Source organism: Spermophilus citellus (genome assembly GCF_964194105.1).
Source record: "Spermophilus citellus genome assembly, chromosome: 11".
Lineage (NCBI taxonomy): Eukaryota > Metazoa > Chordata > Mammalia > Rodentia > Sciuridae > Spermophilus > Spermophilus citellus.
Genome location: NC_138192.1, coordinates 107,830,651 through 107,845,310, shown reverse-complemented (window position 1 = coordinate 107,845,310; position 14,660 = coordinate 107,830,651). Strand labels below are relative to the sequence as shown.

The following is a 14,660-nucleotide window of genomic DNA, read 5'->3' as shown; positions in this document are numbered from 1 at the left end:
ACATGAATATACTAGAGTCCTGGGGCACAGGATAGTAGTGCGTCTTCAACAGTGTTGGAAAGGAAGGGTTAGGTTCTCATCAGTTTCTCATGACAGGCAGCAACTTGCATTTCAATTGTAGCAGGTGTTCTAAGAATAGACAGGTCTGGGAGGTGGCTTGGGGAACTGGAATGGCCCCAAGCAGATGAAAGGAAGGCCCGGAGTGACCAAGGAGTTGGTATTCCTTAGGAGACTTTTACATTCAGAGACAGCATCTGCAGCCCTCCCCAGGACTGAAGATTGGTACCAGAGGATATGTGCGTACTCCTTGCCCTTTAAAATTTGAGCAGACTACCCTATTTAGAAGCTAAACAGGGTTTGAGCTTTCTTTTTCTAGTACCAATCTCACTTATACTTCTATTTTTGTCCAGAGAAGTTTAAAAAATACATGAGGCATTTTTATGTATTTAGCCAATATTTAAGATTGTTAAATTTCACATGGAAAAGTCTATATTTCTGACTTTGCTGAAAAAAATCAGATCTGGACAGTGGGCTCACATTCCCACATGGCCCTCATTGGCTAGAACTGACTAGCCATCACTATCCATTTATGATGGCCACATGATGACATTTTTCCACTGTCCTCACCACCCCTTATTGCCTCCCCCACATGAAAGCAAAGCATTTATTTTCAAGTATTAGCCAACTTGCTCTGTTGTTCTTCTTATCAAAAGAGCAGTATTTCTTTGTATCCATGCTTAACCTGAAGTGGCAAAAGCCCAAGAGTGCTGTGGGTTTTCACATGTGGCTCACTACATTTATATGTCTTATCTACTTGACCCTTGAAGACACTGTTTTTTGTGACCTCTGACTTCAGGTTTCAGTTGGGGGAAAACCAGTAAGGTGACTGTGCCATTTCCTTACCATGAGACTGAACCACGAAGATCACACAGTGACCAGTTGCTAGAGGGATGAGTCATTTTGCAGCCCATAGAGCATGAGGCTGCTAATAGTGGTAAATAAGATTCTGCTTCCATTAGAGGAATATGCACAACACCATCCTACCAGCTGAGCAGTTATATTCCAGGGGCACTGCTATCAGGGTACTACCTGAGCTCTTGGGCAGTGTGGAGGGGGCATTTTGCTCTTTATGTCAGTGCACTGATAGGTAGTAGGAAATGCCAGCCAGTATCTCAGCCCATTAGACCCCTGGTAGATAGCTGTCAATACCCATGTGACCGTACTGTGCCTTCTTTATAAGCAAGAGAAGTGGTTGTGAGGTTTGACTAGTCCTCTGTAATGTACATATTTCAGGCACTAAGAACCTTATTTAAGGTCATCTGGCTGCTGTATTGTTGTAAATACCCTCTGGAAGTCTATTTCCCTTAAAATTATTTGATTCTGTGTTTCTAGGTAGTGAGTTTATCTATTAACTTTTAACTATTACTTTTTAACTTTTACTATTCCTATAAGGAATTCAGTAAGTATAAATTAATAAATAAAAATTAATCATGACTAAATATCTTGCTGATGTATTAAATTAAAAAAAAACTCTTAATGGTAAGGAACCTGGTCTAATTCTAAGCATCATGTATTTCCTAGTATTTGAACAAACACTGATGCTCATTTGATTCAGTTCCAGTTCATATCAAGTTAAAGATTTGGTTTGATTTTTTTTCTATTTCATTTTCCTGAAAAAGATGGAAGGATAAAGTCAGATGCTTGCACATGTATCACTAGATACCCAGTAAGTGGCAAAGGCAGACTAAAGGTGAACACATACAAGACTGAGTAATGCTTTCAAATAAAGTTTTGTATCAAGAATGCTATTTTCCTGAAAGTTCCCAGGGCATAGAAAAGAAAACAAAGGGGTTTTGCCCACTGCCAGGACCTCTTCACTTCTCACCATCTCAAGTCCCTGTGCCCTCTTTTGGAAGGGCAACATTCCTGGTGCCTACTAGGATACTGTCTCTCTCTGGTCTCAACTGCTCTGGCCCAACCACTTAACCTCTGGGTTACATTCTAACTGCCACTGTAACCAATCTCCACACATTTAGTATCATGTTTATTTACTTTACAAATTGACTCCCTTACCATTCTGTGAGTTAGAAGTCCAACATGGGTCTCTCTGGGCTGAAATCCGGGCATTGGTAGGGCTACATTCTGGAACCTGTGCTTTTTCAGCTCCTGGAAACTCCTTTTCATTAGCTCATGACCCTATCTCCTGTCACCAAAACTGCTCAATCCTTCTCATGCTGCCATCTTTTGAGCCTCTTCTTCAATCCCCTCTTCCATTTTTAAGAACCCTTCTGGTGACTTTGGCCCATCTAGGGAACCCAGAATTACCTCCCTACTTTAATGCCAGCTGATTAGTAAATTTATTTCATCTATAGCCTTAATTCTCTTTTGCCATGTAACTGCCCATAACCACAGGTGTGGGGCACTCACTATAGATGCTTGCGGACCACAAACTCCTTAAATGGATGGCTCAGCGATTGTTGTCTCAGCCTAAAAAAAGCAGATGTAGCTAAGAGTATGAATTCTGGAGCTGAGATCTCCAGGGTTCAAATCCTGACTTGGCCACTTTCTGATGAATATCTCATCTAGTACTTGAGATAAGAATGGTATTCTTTTTTTTTTTTTTTAATAGGTTGTTGTCAGGATGTTAACTTTAAAAAGGAAATACCTAAAAAGAGAAATTCCCAACTTGGGTTTTTTCCTTTAGGTTCTTGGGATAAAGAGAGTTGGGAGGTAGAGAAAGAAGGAGAAAAGAAAGTAGGAGAGCTGGAAAGGGAACAGGCAGTGGGCAGTACTGAGCTGTGCCCAGGACAGGACAGAGTTGTACACCTTGGAAATTCAATCCCCAGCAGGCTTTTCCTGTGTACCAAAGATACTTATCACCATATTATAGCATATCAGATCTCCTTCATTGCTATCTCCAAGGGATTATCCAAATAGCTTGCCCATACTCAGTCAGGGCCTGAAAGAGGTGGCTGCAATTAACATTGTTATTTTTTAGTACGTTATTGGTTTAGGTGACATTCTGCTGAAATTTTCCAATTCTTCTGTGTTTTTCATTGTACCTTTGTCCTGTTTTGCTTCATTTCCTTGGGGTTCTATCCTGCATGTGAACCTATTTAAGGAATGGACATAAACAGAGGGTGTGGAGAATGTTGGGGTCAGGGGACAGGGTGGATTTTTTGGTTTGTTTGTTTAAAGAATGAACAAACACAGGGAAATCCTGCTCTGAACGGGAAACCCTGCTAACCTGAGCAGGGCAGCTTGCTAACATCCTAATAAGAGATTTGGATAGTGGGAAGCCTGGGAATGTTCTCATAGGTAAGGAAGTAGCCAGTTTCAAGAGGGAATTCAGAGGGAGTTCATACAACCAGAGTCAGGCATGATGGCTCTCTTACATGCTCATTTAACTGGGATTCCAGCGAAAACCTTAGATTACAGGCTGTTAGGATGTGGAAATGCCCACGCTATTAGTTATAAGATAGAGAACTTGACTTGGACTGGTGTTAACACACACTAGGGGTGTGCATTAGCTTAGATAACTAACAAGAACAGAATTAGATTTGTCTTTATGCTTGGCTGGACCCAGGTTCTCAGACATTGTCATGGGGCTCTTTCTCAATCTTCCTATCCTCTGGATCCCTTTTCTCTCCATTCACTTGCTTCTCAAGCAGGCTCTTTCCCACAATGGCAATATGGACACCAGCAGCTCTAGGCTTATATCTTAGCAACTTAGCAATCCCAGTGGAAAGAGAGCTTCTCTTTTCCAATAATTTCAGCAGCTGTCTCAGCTTCCTCTCATGGGGCCCCATGGGTCATGTGACTGTCACTTAGCAGATCACAATGGCCACATTTCAGCCTTAGAAGGAAGACAGCCCCATACCACCAAGGATACAGAAGGGTGAAAATGTCAGAGTTTCACTCTTCAATGACACAGTCTAATTCTTCTTTACTGTATTTACAGTATTTGATCATGACACATGTTTTCAAAGTACATTCACATTTGCTTCTTATTTAATAATTATAATTATGATCATGATAGTTAATATGCATTGAGATCTTAATAGGTGTCAGGTAATTGTCTAAGTACTCTGCATAGATCACTTTGTTTAATCCTCACAACCAGACTATAAGAATAGCGCTGGGGTTATCCCCAGTTGACAGTGGAAATTAAGGCATAGGGAGGTCTGTGAGCTCAGAGTCACACAGCTGTGGGAAGGGCTAGGATTTGAACTTAAGCCGCCTAAAACCTGAGTTGACCTTCCCACACTCACTTCATGTGTGCCATTTTTTTTTTTTTTGAGCGTAAGGGGTGATGAAGGTAGAATTCTTTCCGTGAACCTCTCTAATACCCTCATTGTTATCTATATGTTCTAGGTGTTTTTCCAGGTCTGACCATCTTGCCCTCCATATGAAGAGACATATCTAAAAATCCTAAAGGCCAGAGTTGCCATGGCGCCGGCCAATGTTGGAAGGAAATGCCGTGAGGCAGGGGGCTGGACTTCAGGCGGGGACCGACTGCCTCGCAGAAGAAAGTTCTCACTTGTAAACCTCTGTGTACACACACACACACACCCTCTCACACACAGACCCACACACATCCACGCTGTCATGCACTCAACTATATTTAAAGTATATACGTCTATTCCTTATGCCTTGCCCTAGCCAGATGGTAGAAGGCGAAGACGGAGGAAACCAGGTGAACTCAGCAAGACAGACTGGCTGCTTACTTCAGCACTATTGGAATTCTTCCCACTGTTGCCAATGGAAAGCAAAGCAAATGGATGTGACGTCTCTGCGGGTGGACGGCAGTACGAGGGGCTTATTTAACTCGCTTCTCAGTGCAACTTGATAGGAGAATACACCGGCTTAAAGTTGCAAATGTGTAGCACTAATGTTTCTTTTTAAATAGTTGGGGGAAAATGACCTAGAAAACCAAATTGCAGTTTGGTAGCCAAAATTAACTCTTGGTTTATTTGTCCTTTGTGTGTGAAAAGTCCTACTATTCCGTGCGTCAGACTTCCTCACAGAACTGTTGATGGGTTTTTTGGTTCTTCTTAGTACCATTGAGATCTTTTGAGTCGGTACCAACGGCCTTAGCGGCGGCAGACTCTGGAATAACACCTTACACCTTTCTGGCCTGCATTTCTCTAGACTTCACCCTCAAGGGAGGAGTTTTCTTTTCTTACTTTTTGACTCTTGCACACCATATGCACTAGGGATTCTGGAAACTTCTAGCATGACTGCAAAGTGGCCAAGAGAATAAAGTCCTTGATGATAAATCACAGTATATCCCTTGAGCCTCACCTTTTTGCCAGTGCTAGATTTTTTCTTTTTAATCTCTGTTTTTTGCTAACGAAACTTGAAAAGCTTATTTGGAAGCTTAAATGTTTTATCTTTTCTCCATGGACTAAGCCTCTCCAGGACTCCTCTCTCTTTCTCTCTCAGCACCTGGATGTCCAGCTCTCGAAGCAGCCAATCAGACGGGACATCACAGTTCCCTCATCCTCCTTGAGGCCCGATGACCTCAGCTCGTAGTGATCAACCACTGTGCTGTGTGTCATTGCTACCCTATAACCAGTCACAGCATAGATGTTGCTAGTCTCAAAGGGCAGCTGCGTATTTAATCTAACTCTGGGTTCTGACCTGACAAAAAGCCAAAAAAAAAAAAAAATCACTCTTTCCAGGAGTGGGGAAAACTGAGGATGCCTCCTAAGTCTAGTGGCTTCACAAAACATCATCCTATCTTCCTCTCTCATACCCACTGAGCTCATATTACCCACTTGTTAAAATCCACCACTCAAAATGCCATTGTGGGAATGAGGGTTGACTTTAAGGGGAGGTTGGAGGTGTCTCTCTTGGGATGTTTCTTGGGGTTTGGGCTAGACCCACCATGCCTTGTGACCTAGAGCACCCAAGATCAACAGAAGCCTCACACTACTCTGCAAGCTGGCTCCGAGGGGGTTCACATTCCTCACCTGTCATCCCACACACACATCCAATATTGGTCTCTATCTACCCGCATTCTTAGCTAGCTGGCACTGGCCTCAACTCCAAAGACTGCCTTTAGGACCATTACATGGCCTATGCAAGCAAGCGGGGTGGTTATTAGGACAGATTGTATATTTTGTATATTCTGGGACCATCCCTTCAAGACACGTCTAACAAACAAACATGGCATTTGGTCCACACATGGTTGCTGCTCCTCATACCAGCTGGCTCCCCTCCTGCCCTCCTTTGACTGTTTGACTCATTGACTGTTAAAATGCCACCCCATACATATTTGGGATGCAAAACTGAAGTCTCTCAATGGAAATCATAATCTAAGGAACACAAACACATATATGACAGCAACCTTCAAGATCCTTGGCTTTTGGGTTTCCAGCTTTCTGCAAACTTTGCTTTCACTGCAGTGTTGAAGCTACTCGTCTGAGGGTCAAGGAACCTCCTTATCACAAATGCTATAGCTGCCAGTTGGACACTTGGGGTGTTTTGAGGTCTGGCCCTTAGAATTTTCTTTCTCTTTTTTTCTCCTCCTCTTCTTCCTCCTCCTCCTTCTACTTCTTTTCTTTCTTTCTTTTTTTTCCAACTTAGACCAAAAAGAAAAATTAAAAAAAAAAAAACAAAAAAGAAAAAAGAAAAAAAAAACCCACCCTAAACACACAGACAGACACACACACACACATGTACACACAGACATACACAAACAGATTCTGTCCATTTGCCGGAGGCAATTATATATATGTTAGTTGGAGGGTATTTTAAAAAAAATCAGTTTTATTCCAAAGATTTAAAACTAGATATGACTTAGAAACAATTTCTGGAGCACTGTTTGCTGACAATCTCGTAGTCCTCAACTGCGTTTTGAGTGTATTCGTGGCCAGTCCATCAGGGCATCCCATGGGATTATATTTGAATGTGTGGTGCATCCTTTCTGGATAAAGGATGTGTGAGGGACCTTGAACCTCAGCTGTATTAAACTGTAGCGCCTCCAGTCAGTGCACTAGATGAAACTTTAGATGCCCCACATTTTGTTGGTTCGTTCATTTTCCTTTCTGTAGCAGCCTCCAGCGCCAACGCACGCACACGCCAGTGATGGCCTGAGCCATGGCTGCCACGATTTACCATGTTCTCCCCTGAGCTGGAGCTGCTCTTGCCTCTCAAAATGCTATTATTAAGGGTTTATAATACTTAATTTAATTTTTGAACTGACCAATGCAAGGCTCTATTAAAAAGAAAGTTTAAAAAAACACAAAGAATGCAAAAGAGTAATCATTGCTGTTTGCTCCCCGTTGTCATCTGTGGTCTCATTTGAATGTGGCAGAACAAAGGCCCTTTGGTCCTCATCAGTGTCTGAAATGTTTGGTTAACTTCTCTCTCTTGTATCAGTGAGGTCCTTTGTAATCTGCTCCTGACCTTTCTCAGAGCAGAGTGAACTGAAACACCACGATGGTGCTTGCTTGATTCAGTCCTATGTTGACTATGAGAACTGGCCTGAGAATTCGGTGGGTGCTAAGTGTATGGCTTTGAAACTGTTCTTCTCTAGCCCAGATTGACACCTGTGAATGATAACCAGCCCTCGCTGTGGGCGGGGGTGGCCCCGCTCATTTTGGAAATGGATTGGTGATGAACGGTCCATCATCTCTGATGTGAACAGGTTTTCCAAGAAAGAATCGGAATGTGTTTGGCTCCCTAGAGGGCTGGTTATTTTTAGCAGTGCTTTTTTTTTTTTTTTTTGATGGACATTGGAAACACATTCAACCCCTTTCTCAATTAAATGGTTACCTCCTAACATTCCAGGGATCCCAAATTTGAAAGGAGAAACCTGGCATGGTGTTTCTGTGGATGTCTTCTCAAGCACTCTCGATCCAGGGTTCAGAGTCTGATGTGTTTCTAAGCCACTGACAGTTTTCTTTATTTCAAGTTATGCTTCTTTCTCCTACCACATTGGCTGTAAGTCAGAGATGTGGAAACCTGAATGATAAAGCTGCTCCTAGCTGCTGGCCTCCTGCCCCCTGTTGGTTCACTGCCCCAGCATATGCCTGGTGGTGACCCGAGTATTATGTCCAGATACAGAGGCATTGGGATTCCATGACAAAGCTGCATTTTGTAAAAATATTGAAGACCCCAAAATGACCTTCATGCTGACCATTTCCTTCTCTCTATGTGCTTTCCCTTGCAAAGCCCTTCAAATACCCCTTTTCTCAATGTCATCACCTCCCCACCCACACCTTCTGTGCCCTTTTACATCTTGATTGCCTGATTATAACAGGGTAAAAAGACAGCCAACCTCATGCACGATGAGCAGAATGGATTTCTGGTTTTAAAAAATCTTCTCTAAAGACAGAGAAAATTTTTTAAGAACTTAGTTTGGGATAAACTTCCAGATTATCCATGTCTATTTACATCAAAGGGGAAATAAACAGAGTTTTGGGGTGGTTCATCCAGAACATTCAGAACATTCTGCCTGTAGCCTTCACTCCTGCGTTCTATGGGAGAACCGGAAGAAACAGTTTCAAATTGCAAGAACAACAAAACCCAATGATTAGTTTTGATGGCTTAAAATTATTTCCTCCATGGAACTCACTTTGTAAAATAAAAAATATAGTGGGAAGTGCTCTTGTCTTCTCCTTTGCATGAGTTATGTTTAGGAGAAGGAAGAAAGGAGGGAGAGTCGAGAGATTTAACCCAATTGAACTACAGAAATTGTTTCTTTCCTCCTTTATAAAATCAAACAAAAAAAAATCTTCTGAGGGCCAGCATTTCAGGCCACAATTTTGCATCCCAAACATTGCCAAAGTGGAAATTCAGTATGTAAAATCTGGTTGAAATTTACTCATGGAAGTTTTTCCTTCCATTTTCTGTACGTGGCAGGAGCAGGGGCAGGCAGGAGGACTCGAATTATGGATGTCTGGATTAAATTTCGGTAAACATGGTGATATCTCATCTTGGAAACTAGAGGGCCTGGCCGGAGGATACATCAATGTCTTTTTCGATGGCCTATTTTCCTCTTGGAGGACTTTTTGAAATACTTGAGATGGGACAACAGAGATGTGTGTCAAAGGAAGCAAAAACTGCTTGTAAATAATGTGGTATCTCATGACTAACTGAGGCTCCAGGGTTTCTCTTGCTTAAGTCTCCTCTGTTGGTTCCTATAATAAATCCCAGAAAGGGGACAAATAAAGCTGCAGTTAACTTTCTTACGCTCATCCTTCCAATATTATAGTACTGTATTCTTCAGGTGTTTTGCATTTACATATAAGTCCTCGGGAAACAGGTATCAAAAATGAGAGAGAAATCCTAGGCTGTCACTTCACCAGTATCCCAAACCAGATACTCTTTTCAAACAGGGCTCCCTCTCAGTAGTCACGAGGGAATGTTGATACGTTCTTGGTTGGGGACTGTTTGTACAATTTTTTTCAACTGTGAGCTTTGGAATCGTAAATTGCTTTGACTCCAGCTTCTGTCTACTGCCATAAAAAGGACCCCACGTCAGAATAATGAGGGTGGTATGTGCGCACGTGCCTGGACGGGCGTGCACATGTGCCGATTGTACCTTCGCAGAAGGAAAACAGGCTACTGACGTTTAGGAGGAGTAGCCACCAGTGCCTAATATCTTTTGGGGGGGGGGGGATGGATGCTTGTAATTGCCAGTATATCAAAACCACACTGGGAGTTAGTTCCACATGGAGGGGAGGGGCAGTGGGTGGAGAGAGGGGACATTTATATCCTAGGCCTTTAGACTGGAGGCAGATGATTTCTGCAAATCTAGGTCCTGAAGGCTTTGGGGCTCATTGGCTGGTTCTTGACCTTTATGTTTTTTTGGGTTTTTTTTTTTTTTTCCCCAGCATGCATATCCTATCCAAACCCTGACTTAGTTTAATTTCCTTAGTTTTCACTTCTGCTTCATTCCAGGGAGGAAAAATACACCTGTTATGGCCAAGATTTCCTTGCTAACACAGAGGCAAAAATAAATGTTTAATGTTTTTTGAAGCCTCCCCTTCCATTCACACCCCCCCTGCAAGCCCTTTTCTCCCCCACTACTCTCACCATGCAACTTCCCCGGCCACCACGACTTTATTTGAAATCTTGATCATCTTCTTCACAGTTGCTTGAAGAAATTTATTTTTGCACTATACATTTCCTTTTGCCAGATGTGTCTAACAAGTGTGTTTGGAAAGACCTACTCCCAGCCCCTCCCCTCACCCCGCCTCCCCCGTCACATTCTCTCAGGCCTTCTCTGGTATTTATAATATATCACAGAAGTACCCAGTCTTATAGCCCTCGGTTATGCCTTTTTTTGACATTTTATTTTTTTTAAGCTTTTTATATATATATATAAATATATTACTTTGTCAAGTTTTTTTGCTGTACAAAAGTCTTAAGATTTAAAACTATTATTTGTATTATATGATGGTGGTATGTTAATGTTACAAAATTATTAATGAAGAAAAAATTTATTTTTGTTACTGGTCTGTTTCATAATTCTTTTTTAAATTGGTATATTGTAAGATATCTATGCAAAAAATGTTATGTGACGCATTTTTATTTAAGAATGTAATATGTGTAATAAACAGTAGAATGTGTTTGGCCTTGGAATGCCTTACTGTATTTCTCCTTAGCTTATTTCATTGGGGAAGAAAATCCTCAAAAAGACACAAATGAGGTCTTATATACCTCTTGGGAATTTTCTCTCATGGAGAAAGGAAGGGTGAAAGATAATTGGTCATTTTTCTTTGTTTGGGAGGATGGTATGTGTGTATGTGCGTGCATACATGCATGCACGCACACACACATGGGTGTACATTATGGTTTCAGTGAGGTAGCTCTGTGTCCAAATAAAGAAGGGACACTGAAGGCAGCTTATTTCTTCAAGAGGAGAATAAAAGAGCAAATAGTTGAAGATTATGAAAAGCAATATTTTAGAATGAGGCAGATGATAAGATGTTATTTGTTTAGGAGGTTGGGAGAGGCTATTGAAACCGGTTTATTTGGTGAGAGGGGGCCGTTTGTTCTGGAGTAGTGTTCAATTGGAGCATATTTGGAAAGGATCATTTGAAGCAGTTGTGGAACAAGGAAGAAGGGGGAAGATTAGGGGGGATAATGAGGTGAGGAAGAGGGGGATATATTTATAAGAGATGCTTGGTAACAAAGTGGGGAGGAAATGACTAGGCAAGGCAGGTAAACTAATGCTCTGCAGAGTGCTGAGAGGTAGATACAAATTCAAGCAGCCTTAGATTCCACGAGGGAGATGAAAGGCCTGGGCAAATTCTCAGAACCCAAAAGATTGCTACTAAAATCTTCTCTTCCACACACGACTTTCTGGAAAGAACATCAAAGTAGAGAGGAAGGTGGAGCACCCAACGGGTGGTGATATCCCAGCATCCCTTGCCCAGCTGATCCCCAGGAGAAGTGGTGCCATTAACTGGAAATAATAAGCACATCGTCCCTGGGGGACTTGGTACTACTTGAGCTTTCTTCTTGTTCTTTGGACTTACCAAAGCAGACACGACGGTAAGAAGCCTATATCTTTAATCACATGAATCTGGTGAGAAACTTCCTAATTTTCACCTTTGGCCTTGGAATGCCTTACTGTATTCCAATGGCTACAGAGACTGAGCTGGCTGCGTGTGCCCTGATATTTCTTAAGTCTCTGAACAGGAGAACAGGTGTAAGGAAGGGAGAGAAGGTTGGGAGGAAAGCTGAGTGACGGTGTCCTCAGTGATAAAATAGGAAAGAAAACATTAAGTGCCACAGAGGTCGGAAGAATGGTTTTGAAAATTGTAAATATCAGCTGCTGCATCTCCTGAGCAGGTAAGTGAGTTGGACATATAGTCATCCAAGCCTGACTGACAAGAAACCACATGATCCAGTGGGGAAAGCACAGCACTGAGGTCTGCTGACCTATTTCCTACTCCCTGGCCTCTCCAGGACTAGCTGAGCAATTTAATTCTCATAACCAGAATCATTTACCTAGAAACTTCTTTGAGCAAGGAGGGTTAAGATAGCTTTGCAATATACCTAGAACAAATCTTATTATTCTGCTTCCCTGACTTATAAAAGAATATCAAACTGGACATTTTAGGGTCTGACAGACAACCTGTGCTGTGCTGAAATGTTAAGAGTGGTAAGTCTGATCTAGGTGGCATAAGGAAAAGAGATGGTTTACTTAAGTGAACATTCTAGAAGACTAAAGCATCCATATTGAGAGATACATATTTTGATTAAAATAGGACTCAATATATGTTACCCACTTACAACCTTTTGAGCATCCATTTTTGTAATACAATGTAAATTCAGGGGTGACTATAGACCATGGGGTTGCTTGCCCTATTGGGTAGTTCTACTTTCCCTGTGGTGTTCTCTCTTTATGGAAGCTGCAAGAAGCTCTGTGTCACCTTCTAGCAGTATTTATCTCCTTGTCAATCAGCACATCAAATAAGCAAGACTGGTAACCTCTTAAGTGAAAACAACAACAACAACTGTAATTGGAATTCAACAGACAGTAGTCTGAAAGTGTAACCTGGGTGTTCCAGGCAAGTAAGTTCCCGAACCCCGTGACAGCTCTAATCTGAGGCTGTGTATGCAGATGGGAATGCTGGGCTAATGGAAAGAAGCCTCATAAAAAGAGTTCAGTGGAATCGATAAATAATTTAGTATTTCTAGCTCATCTTCCACTTATAGGTTTAGAATGGCAGATGGATAAAAATTTTTAACTAAAACAATATTTTGAGGTTACTGATAGGTGATGGCTTTCTGGTTTATCCATGATGAGCAAATTCACAATTTCTTCTGCAACATTAAATATTCTACCTGAGATTTTTAAGACTCTCAATATTGATTGGTTTGAACGTATCTATTATTTCAAAAAAATCCTTCCAGATCATAATATAAACATATATATGACCATACTATATTTTAAGATAATGAAATGACAAAGAAATAACAAGTTTTTTTTTTTAAATGGTGCTGGGGATTGAACCTAGGGCCTTAGCATGTAAGGCCAGCACTCTACCAACTGAGCTATATCCCCAGCCCCAAAGAAGAAGATTTTTATGTTTGTATAGAAGTTTTCATTTTCCATACACTGAATTTGAGCAGTCCATCAAGATTGCATAGATTGAATAGGTATTTTTCACCACGGTGACCATTTGCCCTCTCAAATAGGGAAACTGAGGGTACAGGAAGATAAATACTGCTAGAACTCATTTATATAAAGAATCTATAAAAGTTGAATTTATAGAAGAGAGTAGAAAAGTAGTTACCAGAGGCAGGAGGTGGAATAGTTAGGGAGATGTTTATCAAAAGATATAAATTTAAGTTAGGCAGAGTAAATTCAAGCACTGTCTTGTACAACATACTTACTATAGTTAATAACAACACATTCTTAAAACTTGCTAAGAAAGTAGTTTTTAAGTGTTCTCACCACAAAAAAATGAGAAGTATGTGATATAATACATGTATTAATTAGTTTGCTTGAGTCATTCTATAATGTATACATATTTCAAAACACCAGGCAGCACACAATAGATACATACTATTTGTCAGGTTAAAAATAATTCATTAAAAAATAAATAGAGGAACTGGGGTTCAAAGAAAGTACATGACTTGGTCAAATTCCCATGGCAAATAGTGGAGCTGGCTTGCAGGGTCCCCTGATGCCAGATCCAGCAGACTCTCCTCTGTCTCTCACTGCTTCAGGATAACCAGGAGCTAGCTCAATGCTTATGTATGTTTGTTTCCAGGCGTTAAGGTAACCAACAGTAAAGTTAGAATTGTCACATGCTAGAATTGGAAGGATATGTGGATATGTCTGTCCTTCAATGTCACTGAACTACATTGAGGTTCAGAAAGTTCCAACTTGCCCAAGGTCATATAGAACATTCTTTGTAGAACAGGACCCAACCTAGGGATGTTGACATGCAGTAATGCTCTACTGGTCTTGGCAGTGTTTCTTAAACTTGAATCACTTGAGTGTGACCTTTAAGATTCTTGTGATATCCTTGCACTGGTAATTCTTTCCTTAGTACTTTTCTTTAAACTGATACACTTTTTAAAACCCTAAATACAGGTTCTAGCTTTGATCTAAGCAAAAATAGTCTCCAAACTACTGACTTGATATTTTCCCTTTAAATATAAATGAAAATAAATAACTCCAATGTTACATTAAAATGCTCAGTTATGACTAGTGGTACTTAAGAAGCATTGTTCTGTACCATTCTCTAAAATCTATGCCTTACCGTTTCTCTTTAGCTAATTATTTAGTCCATATGATGCTCCTTGGAGCACATTTCAAATTGAATCTAAAAGTAAGTGCCTGTGAAAATTTAATAAAGACCGATTTGATGACTGGCAAGTTACTTAAGGACATAGAGGTCTCTTTGGAGGAAAGAGAGTGTGGCCTGTGAGTGAAGTGAATGTGCAGTCTCTGCCTTGCTTTCCCCTCCTTGGAACACCCCTCTTCCTCCAGGGAAAGGCACTCTCAGTGGGTGTGCTCATTATCCTGGGGATGGATCCCTGAGCATCCGGCATTGACTGTATCAAGGGCATCTTATCCTTTCCTTGTATTCTGTAGTCAACAGTCAAGGCCTAGAAGCTAGTGTACGCTGTGAGGCCCATTTCCAATTGTGCTCACCTTCATGGCTACCCTCCTGGGATCCCTA

General features: G+C 41.2%; 1 protein-coding gene across 4 annotated transcripts in view; it reads left to right on the top strand.

Annotated features, from left to right (window-relative positions):
- Positions 1-10,559, top strand: part of KLF7 (KLF transcription factor 7) — a 90,525-nt gene extending 79,966 nt beyond the window's left edge. For 2 of the 4 annotated variants that reach the window (XM_081261654.1, XM_081261653.1), the window contains one exon: positions 4,375-10,557. In XM_081261654.1, the coding sequence (XP_081117780.1) occupies positions 4,375-4,426 (52 nt within the window). In that variant the 3' untranslated portion in view covers positions 4,427-10,557. Of the gene's footprint in view, positions 1-4,374 lie in introns of all 4 variants that reach the window. The other 2 variants (XM_081261656.1, XM_081261655.1) reach the window with 2 other exon arrangements.
- Positions 10,560-14,660: the final 4,101 nt, after the last annotated feature.